This window comes from Nelumbo nucifera, chromosome 3, assembly GCF_055504915.1.
Source record: "Nelumbo nucifera cultivar China Antique chromosome 3, China Antique-T2T, whole genome shotgun sequence".
Classification (NCBI taxonomy): domain Eukaryota; kingdom Viridiplantae; phylum Streptophyta; class Magnoliopsida; order Proteales; family Nelumbonaceae; genus Nelumbo; species Nelumbo nucifera.
In genome coordinates this window covers 43106476-43131279 of record NC_142651.1, presented here as the reverse complement: position 1 = coordinate 43131279, position 24804 = coordinate 43106476, and the positions used below count along the sequence as shown (strand labels likewise).

The following is a 24804-nucleotide window of genomic DNA, read 5'->3' as shown; positions in this document are numbered from 1 at the left end:
TACCGTGGAGCTAAGATTTGTTGGGATTGACTGAACAGTAAAAACCCCTAAAATAAATTATGAGGTGGAGGAATCTCACCAATTAAGTTCATGAGATCCAGCAAAATCCAATGTCATAGAGTGAAATACATGGTTGTATAATCGCAATTTATTAATGAATATGTTCTTTGTAGTGCGCTATATAGTAGCATTTGCTATAAAGAAAAAAGGCCCTTCTCGATGTAGAATTTGTGGAGTAGATTCACAATTATCATTATCTGAATAAGCATTTATTTTGGGCCAGGACCACACAAATAAGCACTTAATTGCAGTTGAGAAATAAAATTGAAATAATCACTTATTTAAGAAGCTTATTTTCAAGTGCTTATTTCCTTTTTGTCTTATTTCAGCGCGTCACATCATTTTAAAAATACATATACTACCCCTATTTAAAATAAGTATTTTTTCACCAAATGCTCATAAATGCTTATTAGAACAAATACCTGTTTTTAAGAACTTACTCAAAAATCATATATGTCAAGAACATGTGCAGGACGTATGACTTACACGTGGCCATATGGGTGTAATAATACTTACATCTTACCATTGAAATTTTGCATCTTATTCAGAGCAAGATGCCCTCATGTTTCTTTGGAAGAGTTAAGTGGTAAATTTCAACTCTCTTCTCCTCTGTTGATTAAAATTTCCCTCATGTCGGTGAATTGGGTTGTTTACGACCTTCTTTAGGTTTATCTAACATCTAACTAATTGCCCTTTTGTAATTTGAGGGGTAAGTTAATTTTTTGTTACACCCCCAACTATCATGTCCTTAGTTCTGGTGTTTGGTGTTTGAACGTAGGGGGTATAAGTGATTTGAGTTATTCACCAGTTATTTGAGCTCAACTCACTGAATATTTGGCTTGAGAGCTTAATCAAAAGTATTTAATTAAATATAAATTTTAATATATTTTTATTTATAATACTCTCAGTACATTATGTTCTTTAATATTTTATGGTTATTTTTACTTAGTGTGACTTATTTAACAAGATATAGTCTTCTATTATTAATTAAAATTGTATAATATAGGTATTTAAGCTTGAGTTCAAGTTCGATTTTGGCTCGTTTGTAATGAAGTTGAGTCAAGTATAAAATTTATCCCTTTATTGACAAATTTTCCCTACCTTTTTCTTCGAACCAAGCACATTCTTAATGTTTATAAAATAAAGAAGAAAAAATTAGAGTTTCGATGATATCGATGCGCAATGAATCAGTGATATGGGTATATGATATATTTTGATACTTGCTTGAGGAGGTGGGTTCGTGAATGCAAGAGTAGAACCTAAATTAGTTGGAATGATTTTACATCCAAATTCAGCAGGGATAGCTTGTTGAAATTAATGTAGTAGTAAGGAATAATCCTTAATATGTATTGTCATAATAACTTTACTTTGAAAGCTATGCACCAGGCCAATTCTATTCAACAAAATAAAACTTATGGTTAATGATGGAGAGTGATTATGGTTAATGATTCAACTTTTCAAAGAAACTTATGATGTCATAATTAAATAATAAATATTTAAAAAAAGACAGAATACAAAAAATGAAAGAGTATAGAATTTTGTTGAAAACATTTAGAAACATTTTTAATGTTATATATTCATCATATTAAATAATAATAATAATTTTTATTATAATTTAAAATTTTCATGTACAATGCATATGCACATTTGCTATAAACATTTAAGTACATTTTTAATCATATATTATTACTTTTGTTGATTTTCAATGTTTATTTTAACTATGATATATCTAAAATTCAAATAATTAATATAAAGAAAAATTTCTCATGTATAAAGCTTAGATAATGTATCTGAATGGACCGAAAATGACCTTTTTTTAGTGCATCCACATCAAATTTCTACTCTTTCAATAAAGCCTGCAAAGTAAGGAATCATGTATTTCAATTTGCTATATATCTACCATAATGAGGACCATAATTAGGGCCGAAGGTTATCACATTCAATGGAATAGGTCCAGCAGCAGGTTGGAAATTTGGAAGGCATGGGTTATTATTATAACAACTCAGCATGGAGTCCGGATTAGGTAATCAGTTATCATACTGATCGTGCAATTATTTCTCTCACATGCTCCGGTAGAGATCGGATTCAATACTCACAACACAATCACTTGCAATCGTGTACGTAGAATATCTCCATACTTGTATGTTTTTATTTCTAATGCAAGGCTACAAGTAACTGTAAAGATAATATGAGTACAGTTTTGTGAGGGAGACCTTAGCTTGGAACCTCGGCTCGATACATCGGTTGCTTGAGAGACCTACAATCAAAGGTAGTTAAGCTTGAATTTCCGAGCTTTTGACTCGAGTCAAGCTCAAGCCTGATAGTTTATGAGTAAGTCCCTGCAATGTAGGGCCCCCTTTGCTAGTAAATATATGTACGTAAGAAGGTATAAGGATCAGAGAAATGGAATCTAATAGTATTTTTTGCTTTTTTTCATAGAAATTACAAGAATGCCACTCTCTACCAACTCTCTTTTGCTTTTTTTCTTTCAAATTATAAGAATGCCACTCTCTCTTTTTCTTACAAATTACAAGAATGCCATCTCTCTCTCTCCTTATAAATTACAAGAATGCCACTCTCTCTTCAACTGAGGGATACCTCAACTTAGCATCTCAGCTGCTAGGGGACCTACGATCAAAGGTAGTAAAGTTTGAGTTGAGTCGAGCTCAAGCTCAAGTCTCTAATTCAAATTGAGCTCGATCTAGATGACACTTCGACCACTGAGGGAGACCAATGATCAGCACCTCAGTCACTGAGGGAGATCTCGGCTTAGCACCTCAACAACTGAGGGAGACCTCAGCTCGACACCTTGTCAACTACGGGAGACTTTAGCTTGACACCTTTCTTGCTAAGAAAACCTAAGTTCGACACTTCAGCAACTGAGGGAGACTTTGGCTACTTGAAAGACTTGCAATCAAAGGTAGCCGAGCTCGAACTTCCAAGCTTTTGACTTGAACTTGAGCTCAAGTCTCTAATTCAAATTGAAGTCGAACCTGATGATTTATGATTTAGTCTATTATTAGTAACGAATGAATGAATAAAATAATGGTATTAAAATTTGGGCCAATTTCATGTAAAAGTATAAATGCATACAAAATAATATAAAATACAAGGTTTTACATTATGTATTTATATTTGTATTCCTTTTAAACTAAGCCTTGCAGGAAAAGCCATGGATGGCTTGAATCAACAGTTTATTGAATACCTCGGCAATTAGGCTCAGTTTGGATTTTGCAACAGAAAAAGGAGTTGGGTTCTTTGACAGAAACATATGTTTAATTTTTTCTGTGTCAAAATCTATTCTAACAGTAACAGAAACAGTACTTTGGAAAAATTAATATTATTGTTAGAGAAGGAGCACCGTAGTAGTACTAGGATTATAATATTATTTTGAGGGTTGATTGGCACAAAGATGAAGTGCCGTCTCCTCTAAATATTCTGCAATAAGCCCTACCACGCAATTCGGCAATTCTTAAATCAAGAAATCTGACAGGAATTTGCTGATTTCCTGACCTATATATAACCTCTTATATGGGTTGGGTCTGGTGGCAAAATAGCCACTAATCAACATTCACGGGCCATCAGAAAGATCAATTAAAAGCTGGAAAGCCTTTGGGATGAGTTTGCCTCTGTCACCGATTTATCTGACTGCAATTGTGGTAGTGCGTTGAAACACTTTCTGGCTGAAGGAGAGAAAGAGAAAATCCATCAGTTCCTTATGGGATTAGGAGATTCTTTGGAACCGATCCTCTTGTATGCTGCTCTTAGCTAGTTGTTGAAGAAGAGTGCGATCAATGAGAGCTCCGCCCAATCTTGATGTTGCAGCCCTGAGTATTTCTTCCCAGACTAACACTACAGAACGACCTCCAACTCCAAGTCGTAACCGGCCATTTCGAGCTTCATGGCTAACCACCTAGTTGGACCAAATGTTCAGAGTCCTCTTGCTGTGAATAAATTTGTGCATTTACCTAATGGCCGGCACCACTATCAATGCTTCACACTATTTCTCTCCATGATGTCCTGTTTGTTCCCAGTTTTACCTATAATCTGTTATTTGTTAACAAATTTTGACTAAACAATTGAAATGGCTGCTGGTTCTTTTTTCCTACTACAGCACCCTGTCTCAAGAACTACAATCGGAATGGATGAGCTCCGGGACGGACTCTATTTACCTCCATTTTTCCCCTGCCACATATGCTACTGCTAGTCCTTCAATTCACTCAGCTATAGCTTATAGCTTATGTTATGGCATCAATGTTTTAAGCCACGCTTCCAAGGCCCCTATGTCTCTTATCCCTAGAGTTCTTCTTCCTATTGGGGTGCACTGAAGGCTATAAGCGATACCTTCTCACACTAATGCTCATTTTTTATTACCATAGTAGATGATTATACAAGATGTACTTGGACCTTTCTTCACTATGTTTTGTTTTATGGTTGAGAGACAATACCAGTCATCTCTCGGTCCACTAAGATCAGAATTACTGTGGCTCAAGAGGGTCCTTGCTGATCTCAAAATTATATATATAACTTTTAATACATATTATATTATATTATTTTGGGGCAAATTAAGAGAATATGGGGATTGGGTTGGGATTTTTAATTCCACTGAGGTACAAGGTGGGGATGGGGTGGGGTATTTGAGTTCAGATCAAGAGCGGGATATGTGAAACCCAGTCCCACCCTGCTTCGTTGCCATACAATGTAAAGCCCTAACAAGTTGTGTATATAATCTATACTACTAATAAAAGAGTGAATAGCCCTATTTTCTAAACTTTTCATTAGACATTTTTACCCATTATCTAAATAACATACGACGGGCATAAAAAATGGCATGCATGTTCTTTACTCTCACTCCAAAAACTACACACTTATAATAGTTAAAAAACTATCCACTTGTAACTGTTCAAAAATTGTCCATTTATAACAGTTAAGAAATTGCCCATTTATAACTGTTCAAAACTGTCCATAATTGTAAATAGTTTTATCTTGGAGATACTGTCACGTGCAAATACACATACATATTTACTAGTTTGATGAAGTGTGCAGGTTTACTTGCATAATTGTTCAAGTTGTATTTCAACAATCACATAATTGCTCAATTATGTATGTGTAATATTTAATTGAAGTTGTATTGCTATAAAGTGTGCCCTGAAGTTACTAGGTCATAATGTCTTGCAAATACATAGAACAGTACAAAGTTTCATCTCACAGGCATTCATGAATTGGAGGTTGAAATCATGTGATCCTTCATCGCATTTGACCCTTGACTGATCTCCAGCAAATTTAGGTGGTGTTTGGGAGTGTTTTCTGTTTTTAAATGGGATTTTTTTAGTTGTTAGATAAGCACATTTGAGTGTTTGGTGTAACATTCTAAAAAGGATTTTTCCAAAATATAAATGGGTTTTTTTAAAAAAAGATTTTTTGGTCATGTAAAATGGGCTTTTTTTTTAAAAGGCTTTTTGGTTTTGTAAAATGGGCTTATTTTTTGAAAGGGTCTTCTCCAAAACGTAATAAGCTATAAGCCAAAAAATTTGGCTATTTTCAAAATGCTTTTTTTATGAAAAAGCACTTTTTTTTACCAAACGCCAAATCAGGCTTCTCTGGGTTCTTTTGGTTCTTATTGGTCATTATAAGCACTGCCACACAGGATAGACTATCAGACATTAGCTTCGTTGGCCCTCCATAAATAGTGTTTTATATATCTTTCTAAAATTAATAAGGGTCCAAACAATTCCATGCCTTGTACTGAATCTGGATTATCAAGCCATAAGTCATTTTTCGGACCATAATCTCAAGGTGATAATTCTGACATTAATGCATAAATTCTTCTCTACATAATAATAGGCTAGTGTGGCCTAGAGGTGTCTAAAGAGGCCAAGGTTCTCTCACCACAGGCCTCACATCAAGTCTCTCCTCTCATTTTTCACATATGTAAAGTATTAAAATCATCTTATGTCTTCTCATAAAACTCTCTAATATCTAAGTTTCATCAATCAATTAGGTTGCATTTGGAACTAATGTAAAAACATCATCTGTGTAAATATTTACGTTGGTTTAATTTTGTCGGTGTTTAAAGAAGTGTACGGTCATGATCGTTATAAAACTCCATTCTTGTTCAATTTTGCACATGTTCAGATGGGGTGGAATTTTATGTTGTAAATCGATGTAAAAATTCATTAAAGCAGAGTTTTGCATCGATTACTGAGGATTTGAGACACACATAATTTGTTATTTGTCAGAATTTTTGGAGCCTTTGGAAGGATTGGAATTGAACGAGTGTTGGTCCATACTTTGGGTCCCTTTTGTTTGTCTATCTGAAAGTTTTCAGATAAGTCCATACGCTCGAGCTTTGAAATTGAATATAACTCTATCTCTATCTTTGAATTCTTATCCAAACAAAAGGATATGAACTATCGTTCATGGGGAGTCCTGAGTTGAAGCTTTTTGGAGCGTGGTTTAGCCCATTTTCTTTCAGGGTCAAATTGGCTCTGAAACTTAAGGGGATCCAATATGAATACGCAGAAGAAGATCTCCAGAATAAAAGCCCTGAACTTCTGAAATACAGCCCAGTTCATAAGAAGATCCCTGTGCTTGTTCATGACGGAAAACCCATCGTGGAATCGCTCATTATTCTCGAGTACATCGATGAAACTTGGAAGCAGAATCCATTGTTGCCTGAGGATCCTTATGAGAGAGCCATGGTTCGATTTTGGGTTACATTTGCAGAAGAGAAGGTAAGTGTGGTTGTTATGTCACTTCCTTTTTATTTTATCCATTATTACAAGTTTAACAGAGATACATGGAACTTTGGGAAAAGAGACCAAATGATCTGAAAATGGAACTCTTTGTCGAAATACTAGGCTTGAGAATTCTGGGTTCAGTTTTAGAAAATCTACATACATCAGTTTCCCTTCTTTTTTTTTAATTTATTTGTATCTATTTGTTATTGGAAGAGCTTGTGTAGGGAGAGAAGAACGCCACCTTCCTAAATTTGCCTGATTTGTTCTTGGGGTAAATTGCTGAAACTTTGTATGAAGTTTTTGACTGTTGCTGAAATCCCCTTAAAGTTTAGTAATTGTAATCACCTTTCCTAAACTTTCTGACACAGTTGCAAGTAAATCCTTTAGTTAAAATCCTTTAATAAGATGCATGAAAATGTCTGAAAAAAAAAAGAATTTAAAGTTGCAGCCTTACCTTTGAGGCCCCGTTCACTTTTCGGTAAGTTATTTACCCATGTTCTTTTATTTCTCAGGTAAATAAGGCGATGACCATTTTAACCATTGAAATCCAATATTAAAAGAGGCATTTTTGTCCCATTCAAGTTTTGGAAATTTTCCCCCTATGTGGGAAAGTTATTTACCCACCTAGGAGGAAGTGATACTCGGGAAAATAAACTTTCCCTGATCCCCACATAAAGCTGAAAAAAGAACATGAGATTCTTGGTCAATGGGAACCAAAATCCCATTGACCAACTTTCCCCCCTCTCCAAATCCAAAAAAGGAACGCCCCCTGAGGTTGTATTTAGAAAAGATGCAAATAAGTGTGAATGCAAATATGTGGAGTGTAAAGCGGTTCATATAAATTGCAAAATTGGGTTAAGTTTGCATTGACAAATTTACCTTTTCATCAAACAGATTTTTAGTTGTAATGGATGCAAACATGAATTCCAATAAAACATATGTTTTTTTTTTTATTTTCAAAAGCCCACTTGAATGCAAATTGTACTTTTATATCTTATTATCAATGTAAATATGCATTGGTCAGTCATTTGTCAATGCATAAATGTATTGTTGCCAAACATAGGCAAAAGTGAACCAAAGTGCAAATTTACCCCAAACCGGGATTTACACTCCATTTGCATCGTTTCCAAATGCAGCTTGAGTGAGTAATATGAAAGACAAATTTGAAAAAATAAATCAATTTCAGAAAAGATATTAGAAGGATTTGTGCTGATGATTTATATGAAGAAAAAATTTGAAAAATAAATATTTTGATCAAAAGTAATTGCACAGATATTTTGAGCATTTTCATGCCTCTTTTTAGAGGATTCTAACAAAAGGAATTACAACTATATCAGAAAGTTTGAAGGAAGTAATTGCAACTACCAAACTTCAGGAGAAGTTTGAAGGAAGTTTGAAGGAAGTTTCAGCAACAATCAGAAACTACAGGGCAGAGTGACTGTTCAGTCATTGTTGAGGGCTTAAATCAGAAAATCTTATAACCGCTTGATTAGTGTATATGATCAAACAATATCAAATAATATTTCGAGGGTAAAATACAGCATAATTTGATTGCTTATTCCTCTTATCTACATGATTCAGGCTATTTCTATTATAGAGAAATGATATGACTAATCTAAACCATTCATCAGGTACAGAACCTTGACAAGTCCACATGCGTTCACCATATATTCCACATCAGCCCTATAGCCCCACTTGCACTAGAGTAGCATCTGAACAATATTAGCCAGCCCAAGTTTAATGTTTTTAATTTAGACCGTCTAGAAAAGGGGCTTATTTTGCACACTGATACAAAACTGTCTAAAGGGGCTTTTTGATAACAGTTAAAGCGGTTGGATTAGGAATGGTAGCGGGGCGGGGCGGGTCTGGCTTCTGCATGCCTCGTCCCCGACCCCAAACTCAAAAAATCTGCCCCGTCCCTATCCTATATCCCAACAGAGCCAAAAACCTCAACCCCATCCCCATTCCTTTGGTGGATTAATGCCATCCCCGCCCCAAATCCGAACAACAGTTAAAAAACTTGCCCTCAATCAGGGCAGGATGGGTTGGAGTCTCCATAGGGATAGGTCAAATTGCCATCTTTAAGTTGAACAGGAAATTATTGAGGAAGCTATGACCTTCTTAAGTGTAGACTTGATAATGGACCGGGCCTTTGGGCTTAAGAGTTTTAGAAAATATATAATATTTTATATTATATGACATATAATATTTATATAAAATATTTGATTGACTTTATAAATTGAAATATTATATATCATCATCCTCACCATCATCCTTATGTCTTATCCCAACCATATAGGGTTGGCTCCATGAATCATGTTTCCACCAATCTGTTCTATTTAAAGTCATATCCACTGTTATGTTAATTAGTGATTAAATCATTTCATACTACTTCTACTTATATCCTTTTGAGCTACTTCTAATTCTTCTAGCCCCTTCCACTTGTAACAAATCACTTTTAATTGGAGCTATTGGTGGTTTTCTATGCATGTGACAAAACCATCTTAATCTTTTCTCTCTCTCTCTCTCTCTCTCTCTCTTACTTATTAGAGCCACTCTTAAGTTTCTACAGATGGCTCCATTGCTGATCCTATCCTTTCTAGCTTTTTCATTCATTCATCTTAGCATCACATATATGCCACACTCATTTTATGAACATGTTGTTTCTTGACTGCCCAACCAAGAAATTTAAAAAGAATAACAAAGAAATAAGTTGTTCAGTTGAACAACTTCAGCCATAATCAAGATTTGCCCCCTAAAAAGCAGAAAAAAATAGCATCTTTGTCCATTTTGGGTCTCACTCTATGCTGCCATGTGGATGACTCCTAGTTAATTGAAATTTCTTTAAATGACTCACCTGGAAATTAGGAAAAACTGAAAAGATGATGCGATTTCTTGTTTTTTAATAACTTTTACGAGTTTAACTTCTACCAAAAAATGAAGCCTATATTGGATCTTGATCGTTTTCTTATTTGATTTTAAATGCTTGAAGACATGTCTAGATGTCTTTTACTCTTTATCCATATACTGATTATGTTGTCACAGTTCATTGAGGCTTTGAGGAGAGCTTTATTTTCAGAAGGAACAAAACAAGAGAAGGAAGTGAAGCAAATAGCAGAGGCCCTAGAAATTCTAGAGAGAGAACTCAAAGGTAAAAAGTTCTTTGGAGGAGAGACAATTGGATTTTTAGACATTGCATTAAGTTGGGTTCCTGCTTGGTTGGGAGTGATGGAGGAAGTTGCATCCTTCAAAGTGTTCGACTCCAACAAATTCCCTTGTTTTAAAGAATGGATGGATAACTTTCAAGAATTTTCCATCACCAAAGAGACCTTCCCTCCTAGGGATGAGTTGCTGGTCTTTTTCCAAAATTTCCGCCAATTGAAGCTAGCTTCTACAAATAGCAACTAATCTCTCTCTCTCTCTCTCTCCTTTGCATGTTAAACAAGTTTAAATGTCTTCCCAAGTACATCATACTTGGATATTAGGATTTTGCTAGATGTGTTATCTTGATATCCTTATTAAATTGGTATATCTTCCATTTGTGTTCCCTATATTTTTTTTCAATAGTCAAGTTGGTCAATAATTAGATTTTTACATGGAAAATTGGGTGAGAAAGCAAATGTTCTACAACTCACTCATAATACTGGACCAATTACAATAAGCCACGTCAGCCCCATAGATGTGGCACCTTGTATCAGGCTGACATGGCATATTGTAATTGGCAATAGCATCCCCCTTTTCTCTGGAGCTGGAACTCCCACTCCCACATATATGCGGTATCATGATTGACACAGTATTATAGAACTGTAGAGGATACCAACTAGTGCTTTCAAGTTTCACCAATTTGTTAAAGACTCCAAGTCCAAATCCTCTTTTGTTGCTCAAACAAGTTCACTAGTACCATTACCGTATGAGCGATGAATGGCTTCAGATTCAAGGAAATGACGTCTTGAACCAGGATGAGACAATGCTGACCAAAAGAGACCTTTTATAGATATAATTTTGACAGGCAGAAAACGACCTATATTAGTCCATTCTCCATCCTCCATCCTTCTAAATGTAGCATCACTACATGGGATTAATACCTTGTCATTACCAATAATGGTCACATGCAAAACAATTTTGCCAATTCATCTGCAGCAACCCATTGGTTTCTGATCTCAAAATGCTGGAAAACAATTAATTGAAAATGGATGAATTACATAAACACAAGAAACTATATAAGGAGATGCCTGCAGGAATTAATAAACAAGGAATGGGAACAAAAAATGTGAGATGGGATTCTGATAAGCTAAGTGGAAATTTCCCATCTCTGTGATCTTGCTCAACAAAGAGCAAAATCACACCTTTAATATGTGAGTGCTTTTGTTTCTAACCGATTGCATATCATCTTTGGACTTCCCTGATAAAAGCGACATCCCCATTGCCAGTTGACTGTGAAAGAAGATATTTGTCTTGATCTGCATCATCGCTTTCTGTGGCCTCGCAAGGAGTAGTGGCTGAGAGAGTTTCAGACCCATCTTCTTCTGGATATCACAAGATACAAGAAGTTAATCAATATTGAAAGTCATGTAACGATTGGAACTTGGGGCACCTTCAGAATGGAAAAGACAAGGCAAACAGAGCTGGTCATCCAAGGTATCCAAGGTGCTTTAACCTTTGGCCCTAGTTTAGTAACTGAACATAGCCCACCAACCTACTGGTCTAAGGGATCAGTAGAGACATGCGTAACAGAAATATTGAAACCCCAACCATCCCACTTCCAAAAAAACAAGGAATATGTATAAAGATAAGTTTATTGATAACATCAATTTTCTACTGGAAGATCAAGATTGAAAAGAGAAATATATTACTAACCAGAACACACATGGTACTCAGGCAGCTGTTTGACTGTGGAAACTTGGAGGCTTTCAGGAAGCAGACAACTGCACATGGCACCTGAAATCCAAGAGAAAAAATGATAAAATGATTAAACTCAAAAAGTTAAACATAGCAATGAAAAGGGAAGAACCAAAGAGGGGTAGACAATGGAGATGGAGGAGAAAAAAATAAGGGAAGAAGGTTGTTTTCAGAGTCATGCAGTACCTAGGCTCACAAGAGGTGCTCATTTTATTCACCTGAACCCAGGTGTCTCACCTAGCTCACTGCTGTGTTTTGACAAATCAATGTAGAGCTCAATGTTAAATGGGTAACTAACCAGTTAACATATTCTATATTCTACATAGGAGATTCAGAATTAAAATAGTTTAGATATAAACATACAAGGGTACGGTATTCGTTTAATATGTAATACTCTAACCCATTGACTAATATACTTATTCAACTATTTTATTTCTTTCAGAATTTAGATTAGTATGTTCTTATATATTAAATTATTAAGTTGTTTTGATTTTTTTTTTTTTTGAAAAATGGTGCCTCAGTTCAGGCATGTCTCATACCTTGCACCATGGGCATTAGGCTCTAGGAAGCCTTTGATCTTTAGCTGCACTTAATGCTTTTAAAACATTTCGAAGCAGGCTTGCAATCACATTTAACATGTAAGCTGTTTTTTCTTTTTCTTCTTCAATCTAATCTAGGGCTGCAATGCCCCTTCTTCATTCCTGTTTTGATCGTTCACATCAAATAGAAGTGCTTCTCTAGAAGCCAAAGTCATTTTTCTTCAGAAGCAGAAAATACAATCTGTGCTTCTGGCTTTTGGCTCCCATGAGAAGCGTTATGGTTAAATTCTAATATGGTGATTCCTTTTGAATACCCAAACAACATCCATAATCCTTCTGCTAAAAGGCCATTACCTAATATTGGTCCCAGCTATCTAGGATCTTGGGAGGGGTAGATTGGATACAGTCCTAACCTTAGTCCTTTTTTTCCATGAAGTGACCACTCTCAGACTCGAAGCTGCATTCTCATGCTTGCCAGCCCAAGATTTTACCATTACACCAAGCAACAGTCACATATCCTTCAAACCTTTATTTATGTACACACTACCTTTACATGGAAATGGCCATGTAATATGTATTGCACAATCATATCTAATTTTTACTTTTTAAAGCTAAATTTCATTTTTCAAGACTTATGTTTTGACAAATTTAATTAAATTTTTAACATGTACAGATCTTTGTATAATATAATTTGTTAGAACAGACCATTTTACATATTTTAAAAGTGTCATCATCATCCAAGCATCCCAACTATATAGGGTCGGCTACATGAATTTTGTTTTGCCACTCCAATCTGTTTAATGCCATATCCATTGTTAAATTATGATACATATTTTAAAAGTGTTAATGACAAAGTACTTCTAGAAGTCTCTTGGTAGCAATTAACGGCAAAGTTACCGTATATGTCAATCTTTCAAACATTACATAAATTGTAAAAAAGGTCAAATCAAATCACAAATACCATAATACCATAACATTGTTTCTTTTTTTATATATTTATCACAAAAACATTGAATACATCAGAGAACCAATTTGGATTAATGCCAAGGAGATCAACCATGGAAGCCATCTTTTTTGAAACAATTGAAAGAAAAGTTTAGAAAGAAAATGAGAGATCTTGATATGGTGTTCATTGATCTAGAGAAAGTATATGCTAGAATTCCTAAAGAGATAATATGGTGGGTCTTAGAAAAGAAAGGAGTATCAAATAGGTAAATAGACTCAAGGATATGTATAATGGTGCAACAACCAATGTTAGAACACCTATAGAAAAGACAATAGATGCTACAGTTGCAACCGCTCATCACCAAGATTCAGCACTTCGCGCTTATTTATTTACATTGGTCATAGATAAATTGACTTAACATATTCAAGAGGAGGTCCCATGGTACATGTTTGTTAATGACATTGTTTTAATTGATAAAGTTAATATAGGATCAAAGGAAAAATTAAGCTTATGGACAAATACCTTAGAAACAAGAAGTCTTAAAATAAGTAGGCCTAAAACAGAATATATGTAAATTTAATAATAATAAATAGGAGTCCAAATCAGGGTACACTTATAATTGGAAACCAAGAAATAACTCAATGTGACCTTTTCTGGTACCATGGTTCACTAATTCATAACAAGGGAGAGATTGAGAAGGATACCACCCATAAATTAGAGAAATATAGGCAAAAATGGAGGGGTGCACCCGGAGTTTTATGCAATAGTTGAAGACCACTTAGATTAAAAGGAAAGTTTCTAATATAACAGTTGTAGAGGCAACTATGCTGTATAGAGCAAATCGTTGGGCATCATCAGGAAACAACCTATCCAAAAAAAAAAAGAGTGTGGTAGAAATGCATATGCTAAGATGGATGACTGGAAAAACTAAAAAGGATAGGATTAGAAAAGTAGTCATTCAAAGGAACCAAGAAGTTGCTTCAATAGGCAATAAAATGAGATAAAGTAGACCAAGATGGTTCAGTGACATGCATAGAAGACCATCAACAACACCTGTAAGAAGTGGGTAGACTAAAAATGACATGGGTCAAGGTAGTAAGAAATGATTTGATTGCCCATAATTTAACAATAGAATGGCACATATGGCATTAAATAGGATGGAATGGAAAAACAAGATGCATGTATCCAACCCAATATAGTTGGGACTTGGGATAGAATTAGAAAAGAAGTCATTCAAAGCAACCGAGAAGTTGCTTCAATAGGCAATAAAATGAGAGAAAGTAGACCAAGATGGTTTAGTGACATGCAAAGAAGACCATCAACATGTTATGGACACATTCGTTGGTAAGACTTACCGCCGCCGCCGGCAGCAGCACTGAGGAGAGGCCCACGCGACAGCTCACCAGGGGCCCACACTTATCTCTGGCCAACTCGCCACCAGCTTACCTTATCCCTTATCCCTTATCCCATCTATCCTTATCTTATCTCCTAGTAGGAGTTTTGTTACCATTAGAAGTAGGTAGTTTATTTCCCATAAGAAGTAGGAATTTGAGTTTGATTAGAGATAGATTATCCTAGCCTAGCCGAATACAATAAGGAACCCCCTCTTGTAATCTCCTATTTAAGGAGCTATGAATTGAAATAAAGGTATTCAGTTTTCAATCAAGAAAGAGCTTAGGAGAGTTAGGGTGATCTCTTGAACAAATCACCCTTAGTTCGCCACCATAGGGTCTGCGCGCAAAGGGAGGGGCAAGGGAAAGCTAGGATTTTTCCCCGTGGACCGACCCGTGACGAGATTCTACGCCCGGGCCCATAACATTTTGGTATCAGAGCCAAACGTCATGGGCGACATGGAGCAGCTATCATCCGGGGTCCACGAATTAGAGCACCAACTCATGGAGAACCACATGGAAGTAAGAGGAGTCAAGGAAGATGTCAAGGAGCTTCGGCGCCTACTCCAGTTGTACTTCTCCACCAGGGAGAGAAGCTCTGAAGGGGCGACCACCAACAACAGCCGCCGGCCAGAACTGGCGGAGGGCTCCGGCGAACGACAGAACGCCACCCCAACTACAGCGGTCATACCCAAGTACAATCAACTGGAGTTTCCCTCATACAGCGGCAGCGGCGACCCACTGGGATGGTTGTACCGCTGCGAGCAATTCTTCCGTAATCAGCGCACGGAGAAGGATAAAGTCAGCCTAGCCGCATTCCATCTGACAGACGAAGCACAGCTCTGGTTCTACCAAGTGGAGCAGGAAGAACCAGGACTTAGTTGGGATCAGTTCAAGTCATACTGCCTCCTTCGGTTCGGACCCCCATTAACAAGCAACCCATTGGGGGAATTAATTAACCTCAAGCAGACCGGGACCATAGCCGAGTACCAGTGGCAATTTCAGACCCTTCTCGCCAGAGCCTCTTCAGTATGCCCAGACCAGCAGGTGGATATGTTCACCGCTGGACTAGCCGAACCTCTGAGAGTCGATGTAGAGATGCAAAGCCCTCCCAACCTGGTCACTGCAATGAACTAAGCCCGAGCTTTCGAGCGCAAGCTACAGATCAGCCGAGGGTCGTTCAGCATGGGGCGTTCAGCGATTTCTTGGGCAAACCCGAAATCAACTGGAGGAGGGTCTTCGTTGACAGCCAGCAGGGAACAACGACTTCACACAGGTAACACTTCAAGATCTGCAACCAGCATAGGAAGCAGCATGACGACACCTCCCATCAAATGCTTATCTAGAGCTGAGATGGCAGAACGCCGAGCAAAAGGTCAATGCTTCAACTGCTACGAGTTGTTCTCAGTCGGGCACCATTGCAAGCGGTTATTCTGCCTCCTGGTAGATGAACTAGAGGAAGAGGAGGAGGAGCATACAACACTGGAACCTGAGATCTCCCTCCACGCCATCACCGGAATACAGAACTCCCAAACCATGCAGCTGCAGGCACAGGTGGCAGGGAAACCCGTGCGTATTCTGGTGGACTCAGGAAGCACACATAATTTTGTCAGCAAGCAAGCAGCCCTCCAACTGAAACTGCCGGTGGAAGGTAGACCGCAACTTCAAGTGGTCGTAGCAAATGGGGAGAGAGTTCACAGCCCTGGGATCTGCCGGAATATCCAAATACAGGTTGAATCTGAACCGTTCTTCGCAGATTTATTTGTACTGCCCCTGGACGAGTTCGATATAGTGCTTGGAATCAAGTGGCTCATCACTCTCGGCCCTATCCTATGGGACTTCAGTGCCCTGACCATGACTTTCAACCTGCATGGGAAACAAGTCACATGAAAAGGAACCAAGGTGAGAGCGAAAAGACCACAGGTGCATACTCTCCATGGCGACACCATGCACACCGCAAAGATGGAGAGACTTCTCGCTGACTTCCCAGACGTGTTTTCAGACCCCAAGGGACTCCCACCTGTCAAATCGTGTGACCACCGGATTCCTTTAATTCCAGGATCAGAACCCGTTGTCGTCCGGCCATACCGCTACCCGCACCTACAAAAAGATGAGATAGAGAGCCAGTGGTACCGAAACAAGGAATTATCCGCCCTAGCCGCTCCCCCTTCTCCTCGCCAGTCCTACTGGTACCGAAACAAGACAACACCTGGAGGTTTTGTGTGGACTACAGGGAACTTAACAACAGAACTGTCAAGGACAAATTTCCAATTCCCGTGGTAGACGAACTGCTAGATGAACTCCACGGGTCTCAATACTTCTCTAAACTGGATCTTTGATCAGGGTACTTCCAGGTCCGGATGGCCCCCGAGGATGTGGAAAAGACAGCCTTTCGGACACATCACGGCCACTTTGAATTTCTGGTCATGCCATTTGGTCTCACCAACACTCCATCCACATTTCAGTCTTTGATGAACGAGGTTTTTCGACCCCACCTCCGCAGATTCGTCCTAGTATTTTTCGACGACATCCTAGTTTACAATACATCATGGGTGGAGCACGTTCGTCACCTACGAACGATTCTGGAATTGCTGCGCCAACATAAACTCTTCCTGAAGCGGGCCAAATGTTCCTTCAGGGAGCGACAGGTCCTTTATCTAGGGCATATAATCAGCGGGAAAGGTGTCTCGGTAGACGGCTCCAAGATTCAAGCAATTCGAGAGTGGCCCAAACCTCAATCCACTAGGGCTCTCCGCGGGTTCTTAGGACTCAACGGATACTACCGCAAGTTTGTAAAGGATTACGGACTCTTGGCTGCCCCATTAACCAAGATGCTGAAGAAGAACGCATTTCAGTGGGATGAAGCAGCGGACGCTGCCTTCACAAACTTAAGAGATGCGCTCTCCTCCACCTCCCGTGCTGCAACTACCCAACTTTGACCTGGAATTTACAGTGGAGTGTGATGCTTCTGGTATAGGCATTGGAGCAGTACTGCAACAGCAAGAGCACCCCATAGCCTTCTTTAGCCGGAAATTAGCTGATCCGCACCTAAAGCTACCGGCCTACGAGCGCAAGATGATTGGGCTTGCCAAAGCCGTCCAACACTGGCGGCCATACTTGTGGGGGAGACCTTTCGTCATCAAGACAGACCACTACAGCCTCAAGTACCTACTAGAGCAGCAGCTTACCACTCCACCCCAACAGCATTGGGCAAGTAAACTGCTCGGGTTTGACTTCCGAGTAGACCACAAGACAGGAGCTTCAAATCGGGTCGCGGATGCACTGTCCAGGCGTGACGAAGATGCTATACACCTTTGTGCAATCTCCCGACCCCGCGTCGCCCTATTGGAAAGCATTAAGAACGTGCTACCCCAATCACCAGCATGGAGAGACCTGGTTCAAGAGATACAGTCTGGAGAACCCAAACCGAACTGGTCCATCCACGACGGCCTAGTACTATACAAGGGACGGGTATATCTTCCAACCGATTGTCCATTAATTTCCACTCTCATCTCCAGCATTCATAACGCCACACATGAAGGGGTTCAGAAGACGTTGCACCGCGTCCGCACCGATTTTCATTGGCACGGTATGCGGGCCTCGATTCGGGATTTCATCTAGAATTGCTCCATATGTCAGCAACAAAAATGGGAGAATTTACACCCGACCGGCCTCCTCCAGCCTCTTTCACTTCCAACACAAATCTGGGTTGATATCTCCATGGACTTCATTGAGGGCCTGCCCAAGGTTGGCGGAAAATCAGTCTTATACGTGGTAGTGGATCGTTTCTCCAAGTATGCTCATTTTATCCCCTTGGCCCACCCATATAGCGCAGTTTCGGTGGCCCACGTCTTCTTCACACATATTTTCCGCTTGCATGGGCTACCCGAGTCCATCGTCAGTGACAGGGACCCGATCTTTACCAGCACCTTCTAGAAGGAGCTCTTTCATTGCAGGGTACGACTCTGTCCTTTTCATCCGCCTACCATCCGTAGACGGACGGTACGGACTTTGTCCTATCGGCAACACTCTCTCAAAGGCAGATTTCCCCCTAAATTGGCCCCCAAGTTTTACGGGCCCTTCAAGGTACTACGACGAATCGGGAAAGTTGCATATCAGCTCGACCTACCAGAGAACAGCAGGCTCCATGATACCTTCCATGTATCCCTACTCAAGCCTTTTACAGGGAGTCCTCCTGATCAAGTACCTCCCCTACCCCCCTTGAAGGACGGCAAACCCATTCTCCAACCTCAGACTCTTGTCCGGTCACACGTCAATCGGGGTACCTTCGAAGTCCTTGTGGAATGGGACGGACTACCATCAGCTGAGGCCACCTGGATTCCCTGGTCTGATCTTCACAACGCCTACCCAGATCTCGAGCTTGAGGACAAGCTCGCTGTCCAGGAGGGGTGTGATGTTATGGACACATTCGTTGGTAAGACTTACCGCCGCCGCCGGCAGCAGCACTGAGGAGGGGCCCATGCGACAGCTCACCAAGGGCCCACACTTATCTCTGGCCAACTCGCCACCAGCTTACCTTATCCCTTATCCCTTATCCCATCTATCCATATCTTATCTCCTAGTAGGAGTTTTGTTACCATTAGAAGTAGGTAGTTTATTTCCCATGAGAAGTAGGAATTTGAGTTTGATTAGAGATAGATTATCCTAGCCTAGCCGAATACAATAAGGAACCCCCTCTTGTAATCTCCTATTTAAGGAGCTATGAATTGAAATAAAGGTATTCAGTTTTCAATCAAGAAAGAGCTTAGGAGAGTTAGGGTGATCTCTTGAACAAATCACCCTTGGTTCGCCACCATAGGGTCTGCGCGCAAAGGGAGGGCAAGGGAAAGCTAGGAGTTTTCCCCGTGGACCGACCTGTGACGAGATCCTATGCCCGGGCCCGTAACACAACAACACTTGTAAGAAGTGATATGTTGCAAGTTGAAAGGGTTAGAAGGGCTAGGAGTAGACCAAAAGGGCATGGGTCGAGGTAGTAAGAAATGATTTGATTGCCCATAATTTAACAATAGAATGATACATATGGCATTAAACAGGATTGAATGGCAAAAAAAGATGCATGTAGTCAACCCAATATAGTTGGGCTCAATGTTTTAAAAACCGACCTAGAGGCCAAACCGGTTTTGCCTCTAGGTCGCGGGTCACCGGTTCGACTGGCCAGGTCGAATGGTTCAGACCGTGCCACGTCATCACATGTATGTGTATAAGTGTGTGTGTGTGTATATATATAGAGAGAGAGAAAGAGAGAGAGATGTGTGTGTATATATGTATACATGTGTATAAATATATATTTTAGCAATAAATAATATATAAATATGTTTTAGATAATGTTATATGTATTATTTTATATTTAATTTATATTTTTTAATTCAGTTTTTACGTTTTTTATTTATAAAAAAATATTAAAAATTGCAATTTGAGGCTAAAAAACGATTTTTTTGCAAAAATAGCGGGGAAAGGCACCTATGGCTCCTTGGGACGCATAGATCTCGATAAGTTACCCAAAATAAAAAAAAAATCACCCCAATCGGACATCGGAGTGCAAAGTTATGGCCTCCGAAAGTTTTGCATGTATTGAGTGTGCAACCCGTGACCCAATCACCAGGTCGAACCAGTCAACGGTTCAACCGGCCAGGTCAAATGGTTCTTGACCAAGTCAACATTTTTTTGACCGTCTAACGGGTCTTGACTGAACCGGACCCGGAATCCTGGCCGAGTGATGGTTCAAATGATTCGACCATCCGGGTCAATGGAGGGTTGAAAACATTGGTTGGGATAATGCTTGGACGATGATGATAGAAAAGAAATGAATATACAATAAAAGATTAAATATATAGAAAATGAGTTTACCCCATTTTCAATCCATATTCATCATATGTTTTTTTAAAGGTCATGTATTACACCTTGTTAGTACAGCAAACTATGTGACCCATCATACATATCTATTACCATAATGTTTACCACTTCTACCATTGCACATTATAATCATAGGATGATATAATCATGTTTGACTTCAAAGTCAATTAGCCCACATAAAAAGCTTCATACCTCATACCTATATATGACAGAAAATGAACTCAAAAGTGTTAGAACAGCTTTTAGACAACCCAAATATGGCTTCTAGTAAGGGAACAAAAGCCCCTTAAAAAGGAAGAAATAACAATATATGGAAGTATGTCACAACCAATTGATTTGAATCACATAAATAATATATTCACAAAGCAAATCATAGGATTCAAACAATAACTATAAGATTTATTTAGGAAAAGGATTCAATCATGAGTCTCCATTTTTGTTTGTAGTGTGTAGGCTCAGTTTGGAAGGAGTAAAAATACAAATATGTAGAATGAAAAACCTTGTAGTTTGTATTATTTTGTATGTATTTGCATTGTCTATATTTGTATTTGTACTCTTTCCATACTGAGCTGTAATTTCATTTACACTAATACAAATGCATTTGAGTGCAAATGAGAAGAGTACAGATTCTGGTTCAATTTTTCTTAGGGTTTCACTTTACTTTGCTTCAGATTCTATTTTACCTCATTTGCATTGCAAACAAACAGAATAAGGTAAAAGTTAAAAAAAAAAAAAAAGAATTTACACTCAACTCATTTGCATTCTCATGATTTTACATCAGTGCAAATGAAACTCAACTGCAAATAAACCAGGCCTGCAATTCTAATCAGTACAGTTGGATTCACAATTTGAATTGTGAATCATATTATAAATTGGCATCTGCATAATATGTTCCATATCAACATAAACCTATTATGTAAATTAAGACTTTTTTGTCAAAAATATTGCTTAGGCGACAAGGTATTTCATAGCCTATCATTACATTGCCACTTTGATAATAATGGTGATTTCTCCTTTTCTCTTTTATTTTCTTCAGAAATTAAGGTATTTTATTAATCACAATTACAAAGTTTTGCCCTACAGTGAATCACCATAGAAGCACACAAACATCCAAGTTACTCCAGAACAAACTACAAAATCACTACATTCCAAACCAGCTCTGTTCAGACAAAAAAACATATATGCTTGACACTGACTGAACTCTTTGTCTACAATTATCCCAGCCTCCCCATCATGTTTTTTATCACTGTGTGTCTTCGTGTGTGAACTTATACCCTTCTGTTTCTTCCCAACCATACTGACACACTAAAGCCGCCGGAAGGGATGCCCAATCCACCTTACCTTTCTATCAGCCCCACAATCCACCATCCCCCCAAGAATTCCTCAACAGATTTTGGAGATACCCAGATTAAATTAAGGGTTTTGTAGAAATCAGTGCAGATTTCTAGTGTGAATTGACAATCTAGAAATTTTAGGCGTGAATTAAGGGCTTTTTCTCTTTTATTTTCTTTTAGTATCACTTCTTTCATTTCATTTTCATTCATTAAGGAAATAAAACATTAAAAAGAAATGTATAAACAGCAAAGCTCTTCCATTCATAAAATGATGAAAAAAAAAATCCTACAGAAAAATAGGAAAAGAATATTACCAATGGTACAGCATATTATTCAAAACTTAAACATCCAGTAAAACTTATGGTATATTCTAATCGTGTCAAAATGGTGAAAATGATGTGGGAGAAGAATCAAGTGATCATGAAAGTTCTACTTACCCAGTCGAGCAAGTCGATTCACCCATCCAGGGATCCCTCTGCCCGTCAATCTCCAGGAAATGTCATCTGTAAAATGGTTGCAATTCTTAGAGATAAGATGGTATGTGTCCCCATGATATTCTGAAGCAACGTCCTCCATAAATGTGCGTAATTCAGAGGGAGGCATGTCTATATAACCCAACGAAATGGAACTTCTGTAGATAAAACCTGGGCAGTTCCTTGGTTCCACCTCGAACACACCACTGGTTGGGAAATCATGGGCTCCAAATCCATATTCCATACCATGGACTGTTACATATTAATCAAGAACCATGTTATGACAATCCGGCAAGATAGCCAAGCATAACATGAATACAAGAACAAGTAGCCACCAATAAGAATTTCCAAGGTACCATAAGGTCTACAATGATAGAAGGTTTAAGCATATCTATAGTTGTTCCAGGCAACAATTTTGAGTAATTTCATTAATCCTTATAATTTCAATCCAAGTCCATGTTTTTTTCCAACTTGAACCCTCTTCCCCCTTCAAATCTATAGATTAAGCTTCCTGCCAATTTCTGAGAAGTAGTTAAATGAAAAAAAAGGGAAAAAATCCAAATCTCACAGCTTATGATGAACAAATGGAATAACAAAAATACTATTACATAGTAGTAACAAGAAGCTACAAAATCCTTAATTTCCTCCTAGGGATTCTTTTATACGACTACCTCCCTCCACACTCAACCCCTTGCCTAGAATCGGTATAACCTCATTAAATCAAATACACAGAATTTCAAACTGAATTACATCAGAAACACCCAAAGTCGTCCCTCTAAAAGCGGCAAAGCATTTCTGTGAATCCAGAGACCTCTCTATCCAACTACTCTACTGCAAAAAAAGATAGATCCAAACCCATAACCAAAAACCAGATTTCCATTCGTTTAGTACTAAATGCACGTAACCTGATCAAACAGAAAATCAAAACCCAAGCCACCTCCCACCAAAAACTAACCAAATTTAAGATCACCACCCACAGCTGAAGACAAAACTTCAATAAAAGAACATCAAGAACATATCCAGACAAATAACCAGCCATAGAAAAAGGCATAGATAGTACGACTTACTTTCAATCCCAGAATGAAAGATTCCCAATCCGAACCAGTAAATGTAGTTGTTAAGAGGAGTGAGATCATAGATATTCAATAGAACTTGACTCCCACGGTTCCTGTCGGTTTCTTCCGAAGACGCTGAATTCGACGAATTCGTGATCGCCCCCATAAGTTTCTTCCTCTGCAACTCCTCAAACCAAAAACCCAAAAACATACAAACGAAAACCCTTAAATACCCTTTACCACTGGTCCATCCAAGAGGGTTGAAGAAGAAGAAACAGCAAGCAACGAACCAGACGGATCTTCCACAATAGAACAAAGGGTGAGACTTTACTTTGAGAAGAAAAGGGAATCTACAGGCAAAAGAAAAGAAGACCAGTAACCGTGCAACCAATTAAAGAAACAATGAAAAGCTCATCACAGCACAGACACAGCATACACAGCGTCACAGCCCCATTTGTTTTTTTCTCAGGTCCCCTGTTCCCACGCCAAATCAAACCAGCTCAAGTCTTCCCACGTGGCACAAAGAAATTTGTTCCATCAAACCACAGACTACGCAACTTGGTTTGCTGATCCTACAACTTAGACGGTCCAAAAAAAATTGGGATGCAACATGGGGCCCGCTAACATCCCAACTTTTGGCTTTACAGTGACAGCCGACATGAACATAATGGTTGAAGCTTCTGCTAGCTAAGAGGGTTTTGGCTAGCTAAGAGGGTTTTGGAGATACACATTGGTTCAAAGCATCTTTGCCCATAAGAATGCTCGTAAACAAAACCAAATTCTCTAATGGCGGAAAATCTTGAAACCAAGGAATTTTAGCCGCTCTCAATTCATCAATGTTCCTAAACCTCATAATTGCCTGTGGAATGAATAAAAAGCATTATGATTCTCGTTGGTTAGAATTAGGACAGACGGTCTTTCAGATGGGATGGTTTCCTACAGGCCGTAGCAATGGGGTGTTGGTTTCGTTCAAGTTTCAAATGACGTTTAACAATTAAGTGGCTGTGTCAAAAGAAGTATTCATCGCATAATACTTTTTAATGTTTATTTTAACAGTCCTTGTTTGATGATCTATTTGTCAAAATCACTTATTATGTTTTTTAATCACTTATTGGAGTGTGGATGTTTGGTGAACTATTTCCCTAAAAGTGTTTATATTAATACAAGTGATAATTTTAGTCCTCATAAATACAAACAATGTTTTTCACCATATCACTTAACAAATAAAAAATGCAATCACAAGTTTTCAAAAAAATAATTCAAGCACTTAATTAATTATTAATCATAATAACATATACAATACATAACAAATATTCATGTAAAAAATAAAGAGAAATGCAATCACAAATCAAAAATGCATGTAAACATTTAACTAAATATTAATCACAACAAGATATAAAAAAACATCACAACTATACATATCAAAAATAAAGAAAAATGCTATCACAAATCAAGAAAAATATAAACATTAAACTAATTATTCATACAAAAAA

General features: G+C 38.3%; 2 protein-coding genes across 3 annotated transcripts; one reads left to right on the top strand and one right to left on the bottom strand.

The window, feature by feature from the left end:
• The first annotated feature begins 6413 nt into the window (after positions 1–6413).
• Positions 6414–10351, top strand: LOC104612913 (putative glutathione S-transferase). Its single transcript, XM_010280574.3, has 2 exons — positions 6414–6794; positions 9846–10351. Exons 1-2 carry the CDS (start codon positions 6480–6482, stop codon positions 10206–10208), a joined length of 678 nt encoding a protein of 225 aa, XP_010278876.1. The 5' UTR covers positions 6414–6479; the 3' UTR covers positions 10209–10351.
• Positions 10352–10771: 420 nt separating this feature from the next.
• Positions 10772–23755, bottom strand: LOC104612915 (deSI-like protein At4g17486). 2 transcript variants are annotated; one of them, XM_010280576.3, is made up of 4 exons: positions 23324–23755; positions 22221–22508; positions 11658–11738; positions 10772–11323 (listed from the first exon to the last, which is right to left on the bottom strand). In XM_010280576.3, the coding sequence occupies exons 1-4, from the start codon at positions 23520–23522 to the stop codon at positions 11187–11189; spliced, it is 705 nt and encodes a 234-aa protein (XP_010278878.1). In that variant the 5' UTR covers positions 23523–23755; the 3' UTR covers positions 10772–11186. The 2 variants fall into 2 exon arrangements, with proteins under 2 accessions (XP_010278878.1, XP_010278877.1); XM_010280575.3 differs by having other exon boundaries at positions 10772–11326; positions 23324–23750.
• Between the last annotated feature and the right edge of the window lie 1049 nt (positions 23756–24804).